The 26,673-nt window shown below is 38.4% G+C and overlaps 1 protein-coding gene across 1 annotated transcript in view; it reads left to right on the forward strand.

The window, feature by feature from the left end:
• LOC141590074 (uncharacterized) overlaps window positions 1-18,231 on the forward strand; it is a 36,425-nt gene extending 18,194 nt beyond the window's left edge. Inside the window, exons 3-10 of the mRNA XM_074410688.1 lie at window positions 7,522-8,665; window positions 8,753-8,761; window positions 8,853-9,372; window positions 9,451-11,504; window positions 11,556-11,922; window positions 16,168-16,453; window positions 17,606-17,739; window positions 18,202-18,231. Coding sequence (XP_074266789.1) covers window positions 7,522-8,665; window positions 8,753-8,761; window positions 8,853-9,372; window positions 9,451-11,504; window positions 11,556-11,922; window positions 16,168-16,453; window positions 17,606-17,739; window positions 18,202-18,231 — 4,544 coding nt within the window. The remainder of the gene's footprint in view (window positions 1-7,521; window positions 8,666-8,752; window positions 8,762-8,852; window positions 9,373-9,450; window positions 11,505-11,555; window positions 11,923-16,167; window positions 16,454-17,605; window positions 17,740-18,201) is intronic.
• The last annotated feature ends 8,442 nt before the right edge of the window (window positions 18,232-26,673 follow it).

The following is a 26,673-nucleotide window of genomic DNA, read 5'->3' on the forward strand; positions in this document are numbered from 1 at the left end:
GTGACGTCTCGGAGTGACTAGATTGTAAGGCGATAGGTGACAGGTTCGACTGTCATATGGTCATAGTGATGACTGGTCGATTACATAGGCATATTGTGAGACAATTTGTCGGACATTGACTGTTTATAGAGTCCTTTTGTTGCTAGGTCATGGCGAGGACTTCTATTTATTCCTTCGAGTCAATTCTTTAGACTGGTGACTATTTGTCTGAGTCGGTACGGTTTTCCGGTGGCTTTGGTTTTTGTTCTAGGTCGCACCGTAAAAGGAGGCCGATGAGCATTTACTTGTCATTGTGATCTCAGATCGAACGAAGAAAATAGGTCAACAGGATTGTCCTTTTAAGTCATATTTTATCTCAAGGCCACTCGAGGAGAGATGACTGTGAATGCGTGGCCACGCTCGGATGAGATCTATAGTAGATTATCCGGTCAGACAGTCATTCTCCTGATCGAGTAAACCACTTTATGATATGATCACGTGCAAGAACGACCTGAAAGACATCTTGCATTGAGTGGGAGATATGATTGGACAAGAGAATTGGTAATGCACACTTTTGTCAGACAAGTGGGAGATTGTTGGAGTAGTGTCCTCCACAATGAGTGCGTTTACATAATAAATCTCGTAAAAGGAATATCAGGGATTTATTTATTTATTGTCAGCTGGTCATCGTTAATCGGTAATGATTGGCTGACTAGAGTTTGACATTACTGTCGTGTGACGGCGGTGATCAGCTGATCCCTTTAGGTCACACCTATAGGATGACGCCCAAATAGTATAAATTAATTGTTTGTATGAGATACGAGATAATTAATTCCTTGTATTTTTTTACTCTTAATTAGTCACATAAATGTATTATTTGATGACGGGTTACGAACTCGGGACAAAGAGATTTATTATTAAATTATGTGATATTTAAATAATAAATGATTAGAATTTATTAATTAATTGTTAATTAATTAATTTTATATGATATGTGTATATTGTTTGAGGTGGAATTTATTAGCTATTTATATTTTACAAGAGGTTGTAAAATTAGCTAAAAGGGTTAATATTGACACATTGTATGTTGATAATATGGTCTTATGATTACTTAATAGTTAAGTAGTCATTGGTAGTTAATTTATATTATTTAAGGGTTAAATAATTAAATTAATATTTAATTATGTAAGATAATTAAATATAAGACTTATAAGCATTTGTGGGGCAAATGTCAAAAACCGAAATGGACCATATGTAGTCCACATGTTTCGGTTTTTATGAGGACATACAAGTGTCCTTTGTAGTGGATTTTCCACTAAGGATTGTTCCCTTATTTTTGCTATAAATACCCACTAAATCACACCATTTCTAAGGTTGAAAAAATTTGAAGAAAATTTGGTCCTTTATTTTTGCTTTGGCCGGTTTTCATCATCATCAAGTGACCAATTTTTCTTCTTATTTTCTTCATCATTTTTATCTTAGAACACATATAAAAATTAACTAATACTATTATCAAAGTAATAATATTAATTAGTACATCAAATATACAATTACAAGGTTACTACTACTATTAACTAGTTATTAATTTTAGTAGTATTTTTGGGTTAATCTTGGGTGCCACCAAAGGAGATTACCTATTTTGGTAATTAAGGTGTTGGAGGATCATCCTTATTGCATTAGCACAAGAACAACATCAAGGAAGGAGTCCTTGAGTTGTGCCCATTTTGCCTTATAACATTGTAAGGAATTTTTGTCTTAAGATGGTTTTATACCATCTCTTTTATACATTCTTTTGCATGCATGTAGATTTAGACCACTTTAAATTAATTTGTAATTTTAATATCATAAGATGAGTATTAATTTGGTCTAAATAACTAACAAGGCTAACGTTGTTGCAGATGCTTTGAGTTGGAAGAGTGTTCATTCGCTAGGTACAGCTATGTCTTTGCTGAAGCTGAGGGATGAGATGTCCAAGATGGGGATCCATATGATTCGGAAAGGAGATACCATCGGGGATTTGATGATCGAGCCAGATTTGTATGAGGATATCAAGAGAAAACAAGAGCTTGATCCTAAGATCCAAGAATGGAAGTCTAGGGCGGAGAGTTGCACAGTTTCCAGGTTTTCTATCCACACAGATGGGAGTGTCCGTCTTGATGGGAGATGGTGCATTCCTGATGATGCAGACTTGAGGAGAGTAATCATTACAAAGGCTAGATGTTTGACATGCCAGAGGGTCAAGGGCGAGCAGCGGCAACCATAGGGTAAGATTCAGTCTCTTGAGGTACCTGAGTGGAAGTGGGAGTCGATTTCTATGGACTTTATCGTGGGGTTACCAAGGACACGGCAAGGTAACAATATGATTTGGGTGATCGTCGATCGATTAACAAAGTCATCTCACTTCATTCCAATGAAGGATACCTGGACTAAGATACAACTAGCTTTGAGTTACAGGAAACATGTGATCCGGTTACATGGTATACCTAAAGATATAGTGTCGGATTGAGATGCGAGGTTTATACCGAAATTTTGGCAAGAGTTACAGGAATTGATGGGTACGACCTTAAAGATTAGCTTTTCATCCTGCAACAGATGGTCAGACTAAGAGGACTATCAAGACCTTGGAGGATATGTTGAGAGCTTGTGCCATGGAGTTCGGTGGAAGTTGGGAGGACAGGTTGGATTTGATCGAGTTCTCGTATAACAACAGCTACCATACTAGTATCGAGATAGCACCTTTTGAGGCTTTATATGACAGGAAGTGCCGAAGTCCAGTTTGTTGGGATGACAGTGTAGAGGCAGTGGTTTTAGGACCACAGATGGTGCAGGATATGGTTGAACAAATTCGGCTAATTCGTCAAAAGATGAAAGCAACTCAGGATCGCCAGAAAAGTTATGCCGATTTGCACCGCAGGGACATCGAGTTCACAGTGGGTGACAAAGTCCTTTTGAAAGTGTCACCAATTCGAGGAGTGATGAGGTTTGGAAAGAAGGGTAAGTTAAGCCAGAAGTTTATCGGTCCATATAAGATTTTGGATCGTATAGGTGAGGTGGCTTACAGGTTAGCTTTACCACAAGCTTTGGATCATGTCCACAACGTGTTCCATGTTTCACGGCTCTAGAAGAATGTGAGTGACCCGTCACATGTGCTGGAGGTTGAGAATATCGAACTTGATGATTCCTTATCTTGTGCCAAGGTTCCTAAGAGATCTTAGACCGCAAAGTACGCAAGACAAGGAATGGTGAGACCATCTTACTCAAGGTGCTTTAGTCTAATCATAATGTAGAAGAGGCCACATGGGAACCCGAGGAAGCTATGCGAGAGCGTTTTCCCACCTTTTTTATCAGGTATGTTTGGTTACAGGGACGTAACCGTTGTCTTTGGGGGGGGGGGGGGGTAGGAGATGGTCGCATGTTTGTTTTTGAGTTAGTCTGAGTCGGTTTAGTGATATTTTTTGATGTTTTGTGTTAGTTTAGTTATGTTTGGGTCGTGTGGTTGGTTGTGTTGGGAGTTTGTTGGTCGTGTTTTGTGTGTATAGTGTGAACTTCGGGGACGAAGTTCTTTTAAAGGAAGGAAGACTATAATACTACGGATTTCCTAATCTTGAACTCGGCCGAGTATGGCCTACTCGGTCGAGCAAGGGCTGTCGTGTATCCTGGACATTTTACTGCCCAGGAAACCTCGGCCGAGTATGTGGAATACTCGACCGAGTGGACGGTACTCGGCTGAGTATACTTTATACTCGACCGAGTATCCGGTTTGACGGGTGTTATTTCCGCGGTTTGATTTAGAAATGATTAGAGTTATATAAAACGCGTTAATCAGTTTCTAATCACCTTTTAAAAAACCTAAACATTTCAACGACGCTCTAATCCTATCCAAATCTCTCCCTAGTGCGTGATTGTTAGAAAGTTTCTTCATCTTTCGTTCTATCGTCGGTGTCGGTAAGTCCTTGATTTTATTAGTTCTTTGATTATCGTTTAGGGTTTGCTTTGATTTATAAATTGGGGGAAAAAGGGTGATGCATATGGTAATTGGAGTTTATGTGAGATAGGTGAATAATTCGTAGAGGAGCCTTTCTATATTGTCTTGCTTGTGTCTCTTTGCAGTTGTGCTAAGGTAGGGTTTCCCTACTCAGTTCCTATTTAATTGATTTGAGATTGTGTTGTATTATGTACGATTGATTGTCTGTTGATCATTGTTGGAGCGTTGGTGTTGGTGTGGTTGTGGTGATGGTTGTTGAGTGGAGTCACTTGCGGGAGTGGCTTCACACTCTAGTTTTTCCCTCTCTGAAACCCGCCACAGAAAGGGATGTGCACATTAATGAACAGGGTTATCGCTCATTGATGAGCGAGGCTTAGGTGGGGATTGGCTGCGGTCCCCCACTTGCGGCGAGGATTACCTGTTGCGATGGGTAATCTGGGAGGGCTACACACTTTGGTGTGTAGTCGGTTACTGTGTGAGATCGGGAGTTTGGAGGTGGATGAAGATCAGTTGGTTGCCTTTTATACTTGTCTTACTTTGATTATTCAGTAACTGACCCCGTTGTTGTTTTATAAAATCTGTGGTGATCCATTCGGGGATGTTGAGCAGATCGTGACAGGTGATGAAGTTCTCTAGCTATGGGGTAGTCATGGGGAATCATCACTCGAGTCTAGCTTCCGCCGTCAAGAGACTTAGCTTTCATTTCTAGTTGTTAAACTTTCACCGTTGTACTTTGGTTTTGGTTTTGGAGAACATGTAAACTTTAATCATTTATACTTTAATAATTGTGTTTGGATTGTTAACTTTGAAATACTGACCTCGGGCAACCGAGGTGGTGACGGTCTCTCATGCTAGGGTGGTCCTGGTAAGGCACCTTGGTATGTGGGGGTGTCACAGCCACAACCACCATGATGCCACCACCACCACCACCACCACCACCCCACTACCACCACCATTACCATGATATCACCATCACCACCACCACAACCACCCCACCTAAACCACCACCCGCACACCAAAACAAACCACAATCCACCACACTCCATTTTCTTGATGTAACAAAACTAGTTAAGTTTTAGGTAATCCCTTACCTTTCCCCCTCTTACGCTTTCTATTTCCTTTCCCTTTCGATTTCTCTAACCAAACGCCCCCTAATTATGTCATGACTTTACTTATAACTTGACTATTCTGTTGGACCATATAAATATATGTTTATGTTTTGATGATGTCAAGAATGCTTTATATTCTTTATACTCGTTGCGCGTAATTGTTTGTTTAGTCCTTTTAGATTAGACTTAGTAATCGCAAATTATGATGAAAGTATACAAGAACATATCATGTGATCAAGCCCTCAATCAAGGATCAAGATACTACAAGCTATTAAAGTATTATTCAAGCATTCATGAGAAGATGAAGCTCATTTAAAGATTAATCAAGCTTGAATAATGAAGAAGCCTACATTTAAAGATCTCCTAAGAATATTAGAATAGTGTAGGTGGTTATCTCGTAATGGTAACGTAAGAATGAACTTCTTAAATTGGTAAAGTTATAGCCTCACAGCTATAACATTATTTATATAAGTGCTCAATGTTATAGCTCTTCTACTATAACATTGAGATGTGAAGTTTATATAATACATGACAAAAATAGTTTTTAATTACTTTTAGAAAACTATTTTTATTCCTTTTAAATGTTTTTAGCATAAATATTTATTTTACAAGGAAGCTTATATTCATATTGAATGTTGTTTTATTTTAAGCTTATAATCAGTAATTATGTTGAATCAACTTATGAGTTGAGTCATATTACTAATTAGGGTTTCTAATACTACACACTCTAAAACTCTAAACCAAACCTAATGTCAACCTAGGGTTTTCACGAAAAACAAGGCCTATGAGCCATGTGGACTCTCGTGTAAACCTAATAATATAAGTTAAGTATTGTTAAGATTTTATTCTCTCGAATTATCTTAACATATCTTTTATATCTAGCATGATATGGTTATATATCATAAGATATTTTTATTATGGAAAAATCTTATTATATCTTAATATTTAAGGAAAAGATAATAGGAGAATAATTGATAAAATTATTTTTTAGTTATTCTCTATTATTTCCTAAGATTTTAAGGATAGAAATAATAAGATATGATTTGTTTACATATCTTATATTTCGGCCATCTAGGTTTTTGGCGATACCATGAGTCTTGCTCTCCCTTGTTCTGTAAATACTCTACACTTTGCAAAATTCAAAAGTAACACCTTTGAGCATAACTTTGATTTATTTTCAAAAAGCAAAACCGTGTTTTAAAGCAAAAACCGTTTTGGTATTTTTCGGAAAAGGGTCATGTGTTTTATACACTTGTGCATTCATTCTTTCGTTATCGCTATAAGATAATAGTGCTTAATTGATTTCTTACTCGTTCATTAACGTGAACTTTTAGTACAATCATTAGTGCTTTCTTATTGGCGTAAGTTAGTCACTCGAGTATTTAACGGTACTCACTTAAGTTACAACTAGGGTTAGTTATACGAGTTGGGTTAGTAAATTTGTAATCCGTAGAAAGGTACTAAATTTATTAATCGAGAATAGTGGACGTAGGTTTCGAATTGTGAAACTGAACCACTTCAAAAATCCGTGCGTCTCTCTTTCTCTTTCGTTTATTTCATGTTCTTTCAATTCAATCAATTACTTAGTTAAAGTTAGATCAATAAACTTTAAATAAGTAATCAATATTTACGCTTAAACAGATCGATTAAAAAGTGGGCTAAGCTTTTAATCCTCAATTCACCCCCCCCCCCCCCCTTTGAGTATTTCGGATCGATAAGCCTCTTCAATTGGTATGAGAGCCTCGTGCTCTTGATTGCCTAACCGCAAAAAGACTGATCTGTGTATCTTTGTTTATCTTATCATTTTATATTCCGCTGCCTATCACGTTATAAATGGATTCCAAATACCTCAAGTGTCCCGTCTTTGATGGGAAGAATTATGGTTTATGGAAGAACATGATGACTCACTATGTGAAGGGTCATGATTGGGAGTGCTGGAGGATTATCCAAAACGGACCACATAAAAAATTGGTTGCATCCACTGAAGGCACTACCTACGAGGCTACGAGAAAAAGGAAGAGGATTATGTCGAGGCTGACTACAAGAAGGCTGAAAAGAATTCTAAAGCAATAAGCCTATTGTAGAATGGCATGACTACTGCAGAATTTGATCGCTTCTCTTCTTGCTCAACGGCCAAGGAAATATGGGATGGGCTTGAACTAGCTTATGAATTATTATTTCAATATTTATTCTTGTTGAATAGAGAGAGAATGAATAGAGAGATGCGATTTAGGTTACAATTTCTGCGATTAACAATGGCTAAACAAAATAAAAACTACCCTAAATCTAGTAGATTAGTAAGGATAATATCATCAAATAATACAAAAAACACAAAAAATTCACTTAATAACAATAATAATTCATCGAATAATAATCATAATCAAAATTCTGGATCTCGATTTCGTGTTTTGCCTTTGAATCCTCCTGATTTGGGGGTTTCGGATGCAGGTACTAAGGAGCCAGTATCGGTTCTTCGTCCTTACAATCTAAGTGAGGTGATGGAATCGATACTAGAAGAAGAATCTGATGAGGATTGGGAGGAGGTTCCTGGACGCAGTAGTGGGCAAATCTCGGAGTCGCCTTCATCAACTAGGGTAAGTGGGCTTCAGCTAACAGACTCTGATGTTAAAGACGAATTAGAGTATTGGTCAACAACTGTATATTGTTATGTTCTTGGAGCGAATCCTCCTTTTAAGGTCTTAGATGGTTTTGTTAAACGTATCTGGGGATATACTGAAATAGAGAAGATTTCTTTTCATTCTAATGGTATCTTTCTGGTGCGGTTTAAAACTGAAGCCATGAAAATGAGAGTATTGCAAGCTGGACCGGTTTTCTTTGATAATAAGCCGGTTGTTGTCAAGGAGTGGTTACCGGAGTCGAAACTTATAAGGGAGGCAGTTGATATGGTTCCAATTTGGATTAGATTTTATGGGCTCCCTCTGAAATTCTGGAGAAATGCTCTTAAGAAAATTGCTAGTCTGGTTGGGAATCCTATCAGGTGTGATAGTAATACACAGCTGAAAACTTTCCTTGGTTATGCTCGTATCATGGTTGAGGTTAAAGTGGGGGATGATTTGCCTGAAGTTATTGAGTTTATGGATGAATTGGATGTTAAGCATAGGCAGATTGTTCACTATGAATGGAGACCTACCATCTGTACTGAGTGTAAAGGTATGGGTCACTTCTCTCGAGATTGCAGAAGTAAAGACAAACAGCCTAAGGGGCCAGTGCGTGGTAGGAAGACCTGGGTACCAAAGAAGACTACTGTTCCTATTCCACAGCCAGCTGCTGCTGTTCAAGCAATAGTGCCAGCTGCTGCAGGGTCTGGTGCTGTTCCTGAACAGTCTAGAGTGAAGATGACTAGGAGTGGGGAGGGTCCTGCTGAAGGGGTTGGTGCCTTTGTTACTCCAATGCCCTTCTCATTTCATCCTTCCTTTTCTCCTTCAAGAATCATTACTCAACTGACTCGGCAGGGTGGGATAAGTGTGAGTAGTGTTAGGAGGACTTTCCTGGAAGTCTTAGAACGTTCTATTCAAGTTAGAGAGGTCAGTGAAAGTGAAGTGGTTGATGGCTTGCCTCTGTTAGAGAATGGGTAGCATTGGGTTTTGGAATGTTAGAGGGTTTAATAGTAGTAATAAGCAGACTGATGTTAGAAGGTTTCTGCATCTCAATAATGTAGGTTTATTTGGTATCTTAGAAACTAGGGTAAGAATAAACTCTATAAATAAGGTCCATAATGGACTGGGTGCTAATTGGTCGTTAGTAACTAATATTTGCAGTCATGAAGGTGGTAGGATTTGGATTGTTTGGGATGCTATGAACTATAAGGTAGAGGTCATCAGTAATGAAGCTCAAGTCATTCATACTAGAGTGACTTTCCTTCCTACTGGGGTGCACTGGTGGTTATCCATGGTCTATGGGTTTAACAGAATTGCTGAGAGGATACCCCTTTGGGAGTCTCTGTCTAATATGTCTGCCATTGTTGATGGTCTCTGGGTAGTCATGGGGGATTTTAACAATGTTCTTGCTATGAATGAGAGAATTGGGTCTGAGGTCACTAATGCTGAGTTGAGGGGGTTTCAGACTTGTATTGCAGCCTGTGACTTGATGGATATTCCTGCCCATGGGGCTTTTTTCACCTGGAATAACAAGCACGAGGTTGGGGATAAGGTCTACAGTAGAATTAATAGAGTTCTGGTGAATGATGAATGGCTCAGTCAGTTCCCAGAGACTCATACTATGTTCCACTCTAAGGGTTTATTTGACCATTGCCCTTGCACTATCACTCTTTGGCCTGAGGTTATAAGGAAGAGAGGGAGCTTTAAGTACTTCAATATGTGAGGGAGTGAGCCTACATTTGGAGATGTGGTTAAACAGGTATGGGATTATCAGATTGAAGGCAATACCATGTTCCAAGTTGTTAAGAAATTGAAGTTGTTAAAACAGCCTCTGAAAGCTCTGAATGCTGCCAGTTTTGCCAATATTGAGACTGCTGCTAATGTGGCCCTGATCCACCTACATGATGTTCAGTCCCAGTTACACCTGGATCCCTCCAATGTTCTGTTACAACAAAATGAGAAGGTGGCTGCAGAAGCCTATCGTGAGTTGGATAAGGCTAGGGTGAGTTTCCTTAGCCAAAAAGCTAAGACCCAATGGTGTAGTGAGGGGGATGAGAATACTAGCTATTTTCATAGTACTCTAAAAGCTAGGAGGTTCCAGAATAGAGTCTTTTGTATTCTGTACAGACATGGAGTGTTGCAGTATAATAATGCTGGTATTGAGAAGGCTTTTGAGGATTATTACAAGAGTCTCCTAGGGACTAGTAAGTGGGTTGGTAATGTTCACATTCCCACTGTGAGACATGGGGTGACTGTTTCTGAGACACAGGCTGCTGAGTTAATCAGGGATGTGACTAATGCTGAAATCTATGAAGCATTGTGCTCTATCCCTCCCAACAAATCCCCAGGCCCTGATGGATATACTTCTCAGTTTTACAAAGATGCATATTCCATTGTTGGTAAAGATATCATTAAGGCTGTCAAGGAGTTCTTTATTACTGGTGAGCTTCTAAAACAAGTGAACTCTACTACCTTGACTTTGATCCCCAAAAAAGAGAGACCTCTGAGTGTGGCTGACTTCAGGCCTATTGCCTGTTGTAACGTCCTCTACAAGATTATTTCAAAAGTTATTTGTAACAGAATGGCTAATGTCCTCCCTGAGATCATTAGTCCTAATCAGAGTGCCTTTATCAAAGGCAGAGAGATAGTTGATAATATCTTAATTTGTCAAGATCTAGTGCGGCTATACAATAGGAAATCTTGCTCTCCAAGGTGCATTATGAAGATGGACCTCAAAAAAGCGTATGACTCCATAGAGTGGCAGTTCATTGAGCAGATGTTATTGGCCCTAAAGTTTCCTGCTAAGATGGTACAGTGGATTATGAAGTGTGTGTCCTCCCCATGGTTTACTCTCTCACTAAATGGGTCTACATTTGGGTATTTTCAAGGGAAACGTGGGATTAGACAAAGTGATCCAATGTCACTCTTGGTTTTTACCATTTGCATGGAGTATTTGAGTAGGATTCTAAGGGTGGTTACTGAGCAATTGGAATTCAATTATCATTCCCTCTGCAGAACCTTGAAGCTTAGTCATTTGTGCTTTGCAGATGACCTTATTATGTTCTGTAGGGGGGACAGGGTCTCTATTAAAGTGTTGTTGAGAGCCTTTGCAACCTTCTCCTCTGTTTCTGGGCTTGAAATGAATTGTGACAAATCTGAAATTTATTTCAATGGCATTCCTCAGGGAGAGATTGATTATATACTCAGTATATCTGGGTTCAAGGAGGGGAGCTTCCCCTTTAGGTACCTAGGAATCCCCATTTCTTATAAACGTATGGCAATTGGAGATTGTACTAGACTTGTTGAGAAAGTGGTTAGTAAACTCAGGGGATGGGGGGCGAAGAAGCTCAGCTATTCCGGGAGACTGGTGCTGATTCAGTCTGTCTTATCTCAACTTCATGTTTATTGGGCTCGAATTTTTGTGATCCCTATTACAGTTCTTGATAGGGTCACTGCAATTTGTAGGAATTACCTCTGGAGTAGTAGTGATCAGTATGGGAAAGCTCCTTCTGTGGCATGGGATGCACTCAGACCGAAAAAATTTGGTGGTCTTGGTATAGTGAATTGTAGATTATGGAATCAAGCTTTAATTGGTAAATATACCTGGTGGCTCGCTTGTAAAAGTGATCATTTATGGATCAAGTGGGTGGATCATGTGTATATGAAAGGTAGGAATTGGCAGGATTATGTTCCTTCATTGCAATTAAGTTGGACATGGAGAAAGATTTGTGCTGTTAAGGACATCTTTAAACCTGGCTATAATCTGAATCAGTGGTGTGATGGGAAGTATACTGTGGTTGCGGGTTACAGATGGTTGCAGGGTCCTTAGACTAAAGCTCAATGGGCTCCTGTGGTATGGAATAGGCTTAATGTACCCAAGCATTCCTTCATTGCTTGGCTGTTTGCTAAGGAGAGGTTACTGACTAAAGATAGATTGAGGGCTTTTGGTCTACCTATTGATGGGGTCTGTGATCTTTGTGCTTTGTATACTGAGAATCACCATCATTTGTTCTACCAGTGTGAGTTCAGCATAAGGTGTTGGGATATATTAAGGCATTGGTTCAGTGTCTCACTTCCTACACAGGATATTCTGCAATGGTGTGTTAAGTGGAGATTCAGATCGCTGCTCAAGAAGCATCTGGTTTTTGCTGCAGTGGTGGCTGTCTTATACAATATTTGGCGGGTCAGAAATCTCTGCAGGTTAGATATGGTTCTTCATTCCCCTATTCAGGTGATGAAGGAGGTGAAAAATTCAGTTCAAGCTCGGTTTCAAAGCAGGACATGGCCGTCCAAATATCAGTCTCCCTGGTTATTTTAAGGCATTCTGATAATTTTTGATAAGAAATTTTTGTAGGTTTCATATATAGTATGATAGTCAAAATTTGTATGTAATGGTGGCACGTTTTTGATATTAACATATATTCACATTCTACCAAAAAAAAATACGGAAATATGAGCTATTCAGTATGGAGCCAAATGAGTCCTTGGATAGTATGTCCGCACGTTTTTCAAGCATCATAAATGAATTAAAAAACCTAGGAAGAAAATCTGATACCGAGGACATTGCAAGGAAGGTTCTTAGGAGCCTAACTAAAAAGTAGCGCACCAAGGTCACTGCAAAGGAGGAATCAAGAGATCTTGCGAGCCTATCCTATCAAGAACTCATTGGTGCCCTCATGGCCCATGAACTCACTATAAATGCTGATGAAGCAGAACCGAGTAGAGTTAAAAACATGGCCTTGAAAAGCAAGGATGTCAGCTCCGACATAGAAGATGAGACCGTATTGTTTGCTCGTCGTTTTAAAAATAGAATCTTTCGAAACAAGCAAACAAAGTCTACTACTAATAACAACAAGTCTTTCAATAAGAAAGCAACAGAGTCTAAATCATCATTTGCCAACAGAGGTTGCTTCAAGTGTAGAGAATCTGATCATATGATCAAGGATTGTCCCACATGGGAGAAAATTAAAGACAAAACAAAATGTGAGAAGACAAAGAAGGAGTTCAAGCAAGTAATGATGGCTTCGTGTTGGGGAGATCTTGACTCAGAAGATGATGAAGGATCTGAAGATGACGAAGAAGCAAATATTTGTCTCAGCAGCGTCTGTCTTGACCAAATTTCTGACAGCGACGATGATAGCATGGATTCTCACTCAAATTACTGCTTTCTAGGAGAATCAAATGAAGATGACGATGATGAGGTTAGTTATCTTGAACTCAAAAAGCGTGTCAGAAATGCCCTAATCGAATTCTTTGAGCAATCCTTCGACAAATGTTATGAACAGGATATGGAACTAAGGGGGCGTTTGGTTAGAGAAAGGGAAAGGGAAAGGAAATTAGAAAGGGTAAGAGGGGGAAAGGTAAGGGATTACCTAAAACTTAACTAGTTGTTTGGTTACATCAAAAAAATGAATGAAGTCTGGTGGGTTACGGTTTGTTTTGGTGTACGGGTGGTGGTTTAGGTGGGGTGGTGGTGGTGGTGGTGGCGTGGTGGTGGTACTAGTGACAGTTGGGTGGTTATGGTGGTGTGGTAATGGTGGTGGTGGCGTCATGGTGGTTATGGAGGTGGTGTTGCGGTGGTGGTTTATATAGGGTGGTTGTGGCGATGGTTTTTGGTGGTGGTTTAGGTAGGGTGGTTGTGGTGGTGGTGGTGGTGGTGGTAGTGAGGTGGCTATGGTGGTTGTAATGGTGGTGGTGGCGTCATGGTGGTTGTGGCGGTGGTGTTGTGGTGGTTTATGTGATGTGGCTGTGGTGGTGGTTTTGGTGGTGATGGTGGTGGTGGGTGGTGGCGTCTTGATGGTGACGGGTGTGGTAGGAGTCGTAAGTATGGTGGTAGGTAAATAAGGTGGTTGAAGGGTAACAAGGGTAATGAAATCTCATACCTTAGGGGGGTGGCGGGTAAGGAATTAGATGGATTGAGAGGTAAAGAAGGGAATTGCATTCTCTTTGTTTAACACCAACAAAGGGAATCAATAACTTTGTTTCTCTTTCCCTTTCTTATAGACCTCCAACCAAACGCCCCCTAAAATATCTAAAAGAACAGATTCTTGATATTGCTGAGGAGAATCATATTCTAAAGACAAAAGCTAAGAAGTTGATATCTAAAGTTACAGCTGATAAAGCTATAACATTAGATACTGCTAATGCTGAGAAGAAGGAACTAGAGTCTAAAGTTATAGGTAATGAAGCTATAACTTCAGATCTAAAGCTTAATATTAAGCACCTTCAAGCCAAAGTTATAGCTAATGAAACTATAACTTTAGAACTTAGAAAGGCCAAAGAATTCTTAAGAGTCTAAAGCCACAGCTGATGAAGCTGTGATTTTAGATCAAAAAAAAGAAATAGATTCTATCATAAAGCAATTGAAGGAATCTAAAACTGAGATGATCAATGTTAAGAGACAACATTCGGATGTTGTATTTATTCTTACAAAAGGTTCCAAGACTTTCGTGACAATTACAAAAAGGATAATGACGTAGATCACAGGAAATGTCTTGAAGAGATTAAAACCCTAAAGGAATTACTCCTACACGCAAAGAAAGTCCATGATAAATGGGAAGGTAGCACCAAAATCCTAAACTTCCTAATTAACCAAACAATCTGACAATAATATGAAGATGGGTTTAGGACATAAGTGCTACAGTCATAGAGATCATTCTAAATGCAAATCAACACCTTCTGATCATGATTTCAGAAAAAGAGAAAATATGTTGATCTTCCTGAATACTTGATTTGCAATTATTGTGGTCATACGGGTCACATCCAAAACAATTGTGTCAAACGTGTATAAGATATACGAAAGAATACTGAATTTGTTAAAACGGTTGACACAGTAGTTGAGGATGATGAATCCTCTATACATGAACCTAACGAAGAAAGAAATAACAACTTTCGCTGGTTCTACGACATGGCCTTTGACTACACTAAAAGGCCCAGTACCTCACAAATTCCTTGTCAACCTAAACAAAGTAGCCCTAAACACAAGGAGACTAGATATGTGAGACCCAGGGAGTCCCCTAGACCTAGAACTCCTCCTAAACGAAACTACCCAAAGTTTAGAAATACGATTATTAGACAAGTTTGGGTACGAAAGGATTTACTGTATAAAGTAACTAACCATAAAGGACCCAACTTAGCTTGAGTACTTCAAAAATGTATCTAATCCTTTTACAGGTAATGGTGAAAGAAAACAACCAATGGTATCTTGACAGTGGATGCTCAAGACACATGACTGGAGATGATCGTTTGTTTCTTTCACTCAAGCCTTTCAATGGAGGAAAGGTAACATTTGGGGATGACAAGAAGGGCAAATTGATTAGTGTAGGCAAAATTGGAATCTCTAAATCACACGCAATCAGTGATGTGTATCTAGTGGATGGTCTCAAGCATAATCTACTTAGCATATCTCAACTATGCGACAAAGGTAACAAGGTTATATTTCATGCAGATGTTTGTCGTGTTATAATTGAAGGTACAAGTAGTATTATTTTTGAAGTCCATAGAAAAAGAAATGTGTATATGGTAGATTTAAATGCTGTACCTACTAACTCCTTTTCGTGCATGAAAGTTACACTTGATGATCCATGTTTGTGGCACAAACGTTTTGGTCATATTAGCTCACCTATTTTGAATAAACTCAAGAGATGGGACTTGGTCTAAGGACTACCTAAAATCATGTTTGACCAAGAGAAGATGTGTGACACTTGTGCTCGATGCAAACATGTGAGATCATCGTTCAAACCTAAAAGTGTGGTAAGCACAAATCAAGCCCTGAATTTGGTACACATGGACTTGTGTGGTCCCATAAAGGTAAGAAGTAGAGGAGGATCTAGGTACGTTTTTGTACTCATAGATAACTACTTAAGGTATATATGGCCTATATTTCTTCATTCAAAAGATGAAACTTTTGATGAGTTTGTTTGTCTTATGAAACTTGTTCAAAATAAATATAAGACTAACCTTGTTTCTATTCGTACGGATCATGGCACCGAATTTGATAATCAAGCCTTTATAGAATATTGTGGAGTTAATGGTGTAGGACATAAATTTTCTGCACCACGAACTTCTCAACAAAACGGTGTTGTTGAACGTATGAATAGAACACTAGAAGATATGGCTCATACAATGCTTTGTGCAGTGGTCTACCTCGTAATTTTTGGGCTAAAGCCATTAGTACTTCATGTTATATTCATAACCGTGCTATGATAAGACATATCCTAAAAAAACCCCTTATGAAATTTTAAGAGGTCGTAAACCTAATATCTCTCATCTTCGTTGTTTTGGGAGTAAGTGTTTTGTTCATAACAATGGCAAAAATAGGTTAAGTAAGTTCGACCCTAGAAGTGATGAGGAGATTTTTATAGGTTATTCTGATCATAGCAAGGCTTATAAAGTCTTCAATAAAACAACACTTTGTATTGAAGAAAGTATTCATGTTATTTTTCATGAAGATAATGTGTTTGATAAGCCCTTACAGGATGAGGAAGAAGACATGGATGAACCTGACTTTAGTCTTTCCAGAAATGATCCTCCAGAATTGGAAATTGAGGACAAGGAGATTGAAGGAACAAATCAATGTAATGAGTTTAAAGTCATACCTGACTCAACTATAACACCACGATTAGATTCAGGGGGAATGTCCTTAAACTCTGAGCCAAATGAAATTGGATCAAGTTCAAATGCTGAAGAACCAAGTACTTCAACAAAATGGAAATATAAGAGTTCACACCCTATGGAAAGCATACTTGGCAATATTAAGAAGGGTATTTAAACGCGATGATCCCTGAACAATTTCTGCTCCTTCTATTCGTTTCTATTAACAATTGAACCAACGAATATCAAGGAAGCTCTCGCAGAATCAGATTGGATTATAGCTATACAAGAAGAGTTTCAACAATTCGAACGGAAAAAAGTTTGGCACTTAGTTCCTAGACCCAAGGACCGATCTGTAATTGGAACCAGATGGGTGTTTAGAAATAAACTAGATGATGTCGGGGTCATAGTTCGAAATAAGGCGAGATTAATGGTACAAGGTTATAATCAACAAGAACGAATAGATTATGAGGAGACCTTTGCACCCGTTGCTCGTCTTGAAGCAATTAGACTTCTGATAGCATTCGCAGCTCATAAAGGAATGAAGCTCTAACAAATGGATGTCAAGACAGCATTTCTAAATGGGTACCTACAAGAAGAAGTCTTCGTAGAACAACCTCCTGGATTTGTGGATAACAAATTTAAAGATCATGTCTTTAAATTAGATAAGGCCTTGTATGGATTTAAGCAAGCACCAAGGGCCTTGTATGACAGATTATCGAAATTTCTACTCGATAGTGGATTTAAGAGAGGATCTGTAGATAAGACATTATTCCTAAAAACCGAGGAATCTGATCTTTTGGTTAATCAAGTCTACGTTGACGATATTATTTTTGTGTCAACTAACCGTAATCTATGCAAGGATTTTTCTGAGTTGATGACTTCTGAATTTGAGATGAGTATGACGGGAGAATTGAAATTCTTCCTAGGTCTATAAATTCAACAAACTAAGGAAGGCATCAAGATGCATCAACATAAATATATTAAGGAGTTAATTAGAAAGTTCGGAATGGAAAATTCACATGCTCTGTCTACTCCAATGGTCGCAGACAAGAAATTGACTTTAGATGAAGACGGTAAGTTTGTTGATGAAACAACTTACCGAGGAATAATTGGGTCATTTCTATATTTAACTGTAAGTAGACCGGATATCATGTTTAGTGTATGCATTTGTGCGAGATATCAATCATCTCCCAAAGAATCTCATATGACGGCCGTAAAAAGAATCTTACGATATCTTATTGAGACGTCCAAACTATATCTATGGTATCCTACGGAATGCCATTTCGATCTTGTTGGATATTTAGATGCTGATTACGCAGGATGCTCCTTAGACAGGAAAAGTACGTCATGTGTTGCCACATTTGTTCGACCTTACATTATCACTTGGGGTTCAAAGAAGCATAATTCAATTGCACTTTCAACAGCAGAAGCCGAAAATATTGCAGCAGGACTGGTATGTACTCAATTATTATGGCTTAAGCAACAGTTATGTGATTATGGTATTAACGTAGGTTGTATTCCTATTTTATGCGATAATACGAGTGCTACTATAATTTCCAAAAATCCCGTGCAGCACACGCATACTAAGCATATTGAAATTAGACACCATTTTATACGTGACCATGTTGAAAAAGCGAATATAAAACTCGAATTTTGTAGTACTGAAAAACAATGGGCAGACATTTTGACAAAGCCTTTAGCTAGAGGACGTTTTGAGACTTTGCAGTTGGAAATTGGTTTAATCGATCGCACCTAAGCTTTTATAAATGTTTAATTTCCCAATGATTGATTAGTATAAGATAAGATTGTATGACTGTGTCCGTATTTTCCGCTGCAAGTACATTCTTATATAGTATTTTATTATTTTATGAGAATATTCTGTTTGGTAGTCTGTTATATTTTGTGTTGTATATAGACCATATCTTTCCTTACTTATACATTCTAAGGTTTAGAGCTTCATAAACCAACGACATTCATGATTGATTTCATTTAGGATGTGAGTACTACTCCTTACATGGCATGTAACATCAAATTGCATAAGCATTAAATTTTTCTCTTATTGCCTGTATACACTCGGTTTGTGGTGGTGACACATGTGGAGAGGCGACCCTTCCTTTACGTTTTACCTACTAACCTCACATTAGCCAAATTTGTCTTGGGTTTGACCTATTTATTCAACTACATTCCATATGGCCTACCCTTGTCAAGCTAGTTTTGTTGGTAAATTTGGAAGTCTTGTTGTGGTCAATTTTGTTGGTGTTGTGATGAATATTAGAAGGGATGAAGAAAAAGATGGACTAAAAAAATACGAAAAAAAAGAGGAGAAAAATGATATTATAAAAGATGGAAAAGCAGAAATCTCTTATTACTCTTATTCTTATTCATTTTCATATTACTTGAGGAGAAGTACTTGTTGATGTGAGTGAGTGTGTGCTGTACTTGGCATGGTGCATCATCTTTTATGTCGGGTTGGAAAGTGGAATATGGTTACTTTTGGTTGTGATCGGTGCTAGCTTGGCTTTTACCTCCACATATCCAAATTAGTTTGCCCCTTCTTACCCAATTACCTCTTCTCACATTCATATGTAAGTCATTGCCATGTGTTTTGTACCTCGCTTGGTTAGAGTGTATATGTACGATAGCTAGAGATATCTATCATGTTAGATTGCATGCTTCTATAGGTCGCAGTTAGGTGAGTGACTAATTTCCTTCTCTCCTACAAAATCTGTACTCAACTTGGTTTGTATTACACACTTTATATGTAGGGCTTGCTTATATTGAAGTCGTTCTTATGCTATAATATATGCTTTGATTGATATATATTTCTTGCCTCAGTTGATATCGTTCTAGTAGTTTTATGTCTGTTCTCGTCTTTTCGATGATGTCAAGAGGGGGAAGAAATGACCATGATTTAGTATTTGCCTAAGCTTGCTCCTTGTCAAGACCTATTGTCTCTCAAAGTCCTTAAAGTTGTAGTCTTGAATATAATTGTTTGATCTTGCGTTAATCTTTATCTATAAAGATGACGGTATTATGTTGAGGGGGAAGTATATACTTAGTCACAATTCAGGAGACTTGTTATCATCAAAAAGGGGGAATTTGTTGGACCATATAAATATATATTTATGTTTTGATGATGTCAAGAGTGCTTTATATTCTTTATACTCGTTGCGCGTAATTGTTTGTTTAGTCCTTTTAGATTAGACTTACTAATCGCAAATGTGATGGAAGTATACAAGAACATATCATGTGATCAAGCCCTCAATCAAGGATCAAGATACTACAAGCTATTAAAGTATTATTCAAGCATTCATGAGAAGATGAAGCTCATTTAAAGATTAATCAAGCTTGAATAATGAAGAAGCCTACATTCAAAGATCTCCTAAGAAGATTAGAATAGTGTAGGTGATTATCTCGTAATGGTAACGTAAGAATGAACTTCTTAGATTGGTAAAGTTATAGCCTCACAACTATAACATTACTTATATAAGAGCTCAATGTTATAGCTCTTCTAATATAACATTGAGATGTGAAGTTTATATAATACACGACAAAAATAGTTATTAATTGTTTTTAGAAAACTATTTTTATTCCTTTTAAATCTTTTTAGTAGAAGTATTTATTTTACAAGGAAGCTTATATTCATATTGAGTGTTATTTTATTTTAAGCTTATAATCAGTAATTATATTGAATCAACTTATGAGTCGAGTCATATTACTAATTAGGGTTTCTAATACTACACACTCTAAAACCCTAAATCTAACCTAATGTCAAGTTAGGGTTTTCACGAAAAACAAGGCCTATGAGCCGTGTGGACTCTCGTGTAAACCTAATAATATAAGTTAAGTATTGTTAAGATTTTATTCTCTAGAATTATCTTAACATATCTTTTATATCTAGCATGATATGGTTATATATGATAAGATATTTTTGTTATGGAAAAATCTTATCATATCTTAAGATTTAAGGAAAAGATAATAGGAGAATAATTGATAAAATTATTTTTTAGTTATTCTCTATCATTTCCTAAGATTTTAAGGATAGAAATAATAAGATATGATTTGCTTACATATCTTATATTTCGGCCATCTAGGGTTTTGGTGATACCATGAGTTGCTCTCCCTTGTTTTATAAATACTCTACACTTTGCAAAATTCAAAAGTAAGACCTTTGAGCATAACTTTGATTTATTTTCAAAAAACAAAACCGTGTTTTAAAGCAAAAACCGTTTTGGTATTTTTCGGAAAAAGGTCGTGTGTTTTATAAACTTGTGCATTCGTTCTTTCGTTATCGCTATAAGATAATAATGCTTAATTGATTTCTTACTCATTCATTAACGTGAACTTTTAGTAGAATCATTAATGTTTTCTTATTAGCGTAAGTTAGTCACTTGAGTATTTAACGGTACTCACTTGAGTTACAACTAGGGTTAGTTGTACGAGTTGGGTTAGTAAATTTGTAATCCGTAGAAAGGTACTATATTTATTAATCGAGAATAGGGGACGTAGGTTTCGAATTGTGACACTGAACCACTTCAAAATCCGTGTGTCTCTCTTTCTCTTTCGTTTATTTCATGTTCTTTCAATTCAATCAATTACTTGGTTAAAGTTAGATCAATAAACTTTAAATAAGTAATCAATCTTTACGCTTAAACAAATCAATCTCGAGCTTACCCGAGTTTGAAAAAAATATGCTCGTTATCAAGCTTGCGAGCTTTAAGGCGAGCTTGAGCCAAACTCGAGCTCAAATCGAGCCTATATATAATTGCTTTTTTATATAAAAAATATTATTCCGATATTTTCAATAAAAAGGCTCGAAAGTTATATGTAAAAATATTTGACAAATCAGTGAGGCATTTGAAATGTGTGATACAAATATATAATAATGATAAAATATTTTTATAACATATGAGCAATATCTTATCTAATCACACAAGTTTGAGCCGCTCGCGAGCTTTTTGAGTCGAGCCAACGTTTGCTCTGCTTGACTCGTTAAGCTCTCGGGCCGAGCCCGAGTCGAGCCCGCACGAGCCGAGCTTTGACCGAGCTGATCTCGAGTTGCTTGCGAGCTGTCTCGTCTCATTAACAGCCCTAGTAACTGATGAGTAGTATTTTAGTCGCTTTTTACCCCGTATTTATACCTTATTCCGACTCGATTTTGCGTGCTTAAATGTTTAAATAGCTCATTTAATAACTAATTTATAATTATTAGCCGTCTTAGTCATATTTAATAATTAGTCGTATTCTTATATAATATTAGAATTATTATTATTTTATTAATATTATATGTAGGTGAGATGGAAGAGCAAGGCGGAAATTCAATGAGACGGGAAGTGTAGGCGAGTCGGATTCAAATTAACAAAGGAGGAAAAATAGACTAAGTAAAGAAAACAAGCTATAAGCCTTCCTTTGTGGCCGTCTTTTCTACACTTTTTCAGCCACCTCCGACCACCGTGGATCATCACCACCTACCACCATGGGCCCACCATCATCACTCTCCCCAAACCAACCGCCTACAGCCATCATACCTACCACCACCAGCCACCATATCCTCTACATTATCCCTTATCCATCGACAATGCAAACAACAATGAAAGACGCTCAGCCGGTCCACCGGTGGCCTCCTCCTCCACCGGTTGGGACATCACACACATCTCCCTCCATTTTCCAGAAGACTCCCCGCCGGTCATGACCCCAGCGGCCGGCCAACAGGCTCCCAGCACCTCTCCTTCACTCTTCAACTCGCATTGCAACCAACCGACTTCCCAGCCGGGGTACCGGCCGCCTGGCCACCGGCTGGGCACCCAACACACAAAAATCAACACTATGAAGCAGGAACCTCTCCGGCGGCCGGTGGCCCGACTTGGGCCCGTTCGCAATCCCTTTTACTTGTTTGTGTGTGTGTGTTGATGTTTAAGTCGATGATTTTTTGTAATTAGAATTTTAATTATTATTATTATTATTATTATTATTATTATTATTATTATTATTATTATTATTATTATTATTATTATTATTATTATTATTTTATAAAACGTAAACCTTTATAAATCAATCAAAAGTTTACAGGAAATTGTGGGTAGCCGAGATACAATCTAGGCGCCCACCCTCTTAGCAATAGCAAAGCTAAGTCTAGTGAAAATAAAAGCAGCAGCGCGCTGTAGATACCCAGTATCTGCTCAGACTCCAACAAACACCCGATGATTATCAGACTATAACATGTTTTGGGATCACGGCGTTTGATCGACAGTTTGTGTACAACTTTACGTCGGAAAACTTAAAATGATTTCGAAAATAAAACATTTCAAAACATTTCAAAAATACCTGGAGTGTTTAATGCACGACGACGGGGTCGCAATGACACTAACTAGAGTCAAAACCGACACCGGACCAAAAACCGACTCAAAAATTCAAATCCCGACTCCAACAACGAGTCAAACCGAGTCAACCACCAAAAACAAAACATTTCAAATCTTCTACCTTAAGTTTTCCCGGATTCATGTTGGTCAAATACCAAACATGTGACTACAAAACCTAGGCTAGAACAAATCATGATTGCGTTTGTTGTGAAAGTGACAACACAACTCGAAGAACCACGACGTGGCTCGCGCCTCTTTGAGCAGCCCAAGTGGCCACGTCGCTCAAAACTCACACAACCACTCATTCTCCTATAAATACCCCTCAAATGCCACCCATTTGAGACTTACGCGAGTGTCCGCCCCCTCTTTTCTCCCTTAAAATTCTCGACTCGACTTCTTAAGTCACAACCCGACGCGTGTTTACGACCTACCGATCGTAAATACAAGCCTTACACATTGTCTGGTACCGTCATCGTGCATTAAATCACTTGACCGACCATTTCGACCACTACACCATCACTAAACTTAAAACACTCTTTTTACTTACCAAAACGGTTTTAAACCGAGTTTTTTCCGATCAAACGAGTTGTTACACTTACGTCGGTCACTCGCCATAACCAAACATGTAAGTATAAGGGTGTAAAAATCCTCTTTTATTATGTTTTCATTTGTTTCATGACTATAACATGTTAAAACGTGCATAACATGAACCAAAATATGGAATAAACGAGCCAAAACTGATTTTGGTCTGAGGCAGAAGCCCCTTAGGTCACCAGCTTACCCGCGCCTAAATGGGGTGTTCAGACCAGAGATCAACCGTGTTTGTTGTCGTCATTTCCCTTTAATTCATTTTCATATTTGTAATCGGTTTTTACCATTCCAAATACTTTCGAACCCTTTTTATTTTATTTCATTTGTTTTAACCATAAAACATTTTTCACCCTTGGTTCCTCATACCATGACGGTTAAATCCGTGTTTCGGTGATAATATTTGGTTAATGACATTTAAAAGGGATTTTAAAACCTTTTATTTCATTTCTTTACATTTTTAAAAACAAGCATATTAGTCACCAACACAAAGTCATCCTTGGTTCTACATACTGATGCGTGTCTTTTATATGATGTTTTACATCCCATTTTACACGCATTTCAGAGCTCATTTGTGTAGATTATGCTACATTTCTCCCTATTTCCGTCTACTTCCGTATTTTGTACATTATTGCAGAAATGTGAAGAATCCAGCGGAAATCAAGCTAAATCCGTCCCCGAGTATCTTGCATTGCATTTGACGTGAAGTATTCACTTAAGGAACGAGCTTGGTGCGCATTTCGAGGCCCAAAAGACAAATCTACAAGTTTATAAAAGGCAAGTAGCAGCTCATCCAGTCGATCGACCAGTCCTAGCAGTCGATCGACCAAATTGCTATTCCAGACGAGAATTAAAAGACCGTGAATCTTGAAGCCCAAAGTTATGTTAGGTTTAGGAAATAAAGCTACGTTAGTTGCTATATAACGTAACCTAGAAACATCAGATTAGTCATCAAGTTTTATCAGTTACATTAGGGTTTATCATTCAGTTCAAATACAATTCTTCATTGTTAGTTTAGTTCTTCAATAAAGTTTACTTTCTTGCAATCGGGTTCGGATCCTTCCTCTGCAATTTCTACTGGTATTCTTTTGCTTCATAATTTCAGTCTTATTATCATTCGTAATATAGAAATTGCTAGGTAGTTTCCCAAAGCCGATATTGTCGTTTATGTTATTTATTTGTTTAATCGCTTTTATCATGAATTCCGTAGACTTAATGATGAATCTTATTGTTGTTATCGTCCTTAGCATGAGTAGCTAAATAGTCTGTGCTAGGATGTAGGGGAATTATGGCGTAGGCGGTGTAGTATTAAATTGGACTGAATCGCATGTCAGTCGATCAACTCCCTTATCCGGTCGATCGACTGACCTCGTGAGGTTACCTTTCGTTTTAATTGATTTTAATGATTTATTTAATGAGTCGAATGCATGCGACCAGTTAGATGCTTAATTTATGACTGACCCATTAGATCGAAAGATAGGGACAGTTGTTAGACCGACAATTAAAATGACTAAACTGTGCTAAGATCGAGAGATATGTATAGTTTAGACCGTTAGTCACTTTTCAGGACGAGAGTCAGTATTAGTGATATTAGGGACCTATAGCGAGATCGAAAGATGCTATTTGTTAAGAGTGGACCGAGAGGACTTCTTGTTTCCCGCCTCACTTGTGTTCGATTCAAACCGACTTAATATGCTGCCGCCGAAGCTGTAATGAACCGACCATCCTAGTGCCCCTTCTTTATCTGTTTAATCCGTCTTTTTAGTTTATTGTTTTTATTTACTCTTAGTCATAGACCAAATCAATCCAACCCCCACAATTGTTACCCTAGACTTTTATTAGACAGCTAGAAATTACGTCTGCCTCCTTGTGGTTCGACCCTGTTACCACTAGCCTAGGTTAGTTTTAATAGGAAAATATAAATCTTATTTTTGGTACTCACAACAACGGCTATCAAATTTTGGCGCCGTTGCCGGGGAGGCAATAGTTCTAATTTTTAGCTGTTTTAATTTAGTCTTTCTTAGTTTAAGGAACATCCGTTCCTTAAACTTTTCTTATATTCTTTCTGTAGTTTCCTCTTATGCGCAGGTCACAGGGTGGTGAACTAGTACCATTCGATCCTGAGATTGAGAAATCTTTGCGCGAGTTAAGACGATCACAAAGGATATTACCGACAGAGGAAGAGCTGAGTACTCTGTCAAGCTATTACGAGAACGAGCTGTTCGAGGAAGATCCACATTCCTCACCCGTTTCCACTTCTTCAGCCGAGACAATTACTTCTCCAGAAATTCCAGTCATGGCCGAGGAAGCAAGTATAGCTAGTCATTCTGAGCCGACAGCTGCAAATTTATATAAGGGGTTCGAATTACCAGGAGATGTCAGGAAGTTCGAGCCAAAGCCTTCATACATTAGCATGGTTGAGAGAAACCAGTTTGGGGGAGCTGCAAATGAAGATGCAGCTAAACATATGGAGACATTTATTGACTACTGCTGGTCCATACCCCCACCAGCCGGCGTGACCCAAGACCAGATCAAGGAGACCATGTTCATCTTCTCCCTTCGTGATGCTGCAAGGGAGTGGTATAGAGATTTGGACCGAACCGTTCATGGGATCACCGACTGGAATTCCTTGGCATTGGCATTCTACAAGAAGTACTTTTCTGCTTCAAAGACGATTGCTATTAGAGCTCAAATCACGAGCTTTAAACAAGGGCCGGACGAAAATTTCCACGAAGCATGGGTCTGCTTTAAGAAGTTGGTGTGAACCATACCGCACCATGGTTTCGAAAAATGGAGCTTGTGCAATCATTTCTATAATGGGTTGTACGACGATCAGAGGGCTATTTTGGATGCTGCAGCCAATGGCCGATTTGCTGAGAACTTGGGAGCAACCAAGGGGTGGAAGATAATTGAAGATCTAGCCACCCACAAGGCTGAGTATGGGAATTCCAGAGGGAACCAGAGGAGAGCTGCTGAATCTTCCTCTGTTGCTGCGCTTAAAGCTCTTACTGCGAGATTTGACAAGTATGAACTAGGAGGAGCTTCAAAAGGGGGTATTTACCAAGTAAATGCTGTGTCAGACGGTCCTTTCGTCTGTAGAAGGTGTGGAGCTGAGGGGCATGTTTCAGAAAATTGCCCTAGTCCTTTCGAGTCTTGTGCTGCCTTTCAACATTATAGGCAGACAAACACCTACTATGAGCCGAATACCCATCCAAACTTGAGTTGGAGGAGCCAAAATGTCCTGAATACAACTCAACCTCCGTCGCAGCAGCAACCTTATGTACCTCCTCATCAAAAGCAACAACAATATCAGAAACCTCCCTATGTGCCAGCAAAGCAGCAGAATCGCACTCTGAATTTTCCGAGCTTAAGAACTTGTTGCTAAAGGAGTCCCAAGCTAGAGAGGCCGGGATGAAGTTGCTAGAAAGCCAAATTGCTCA

The sequence above is a fragment of the Silene latifolia genome, chromosome 7, assembly GCF_048544455.1.
Source record: "Silene latifolia isolate original U9 population chromosome 7, ASM4854445v1, whole genome shotgun sequence".
Lineage (NCBI taxonomy): Eukaryota > Viridiplantae > Streptophyta > Magnoliopsida > Caryophyllales > Caryophyllaceae > Silene > Silene latifolia.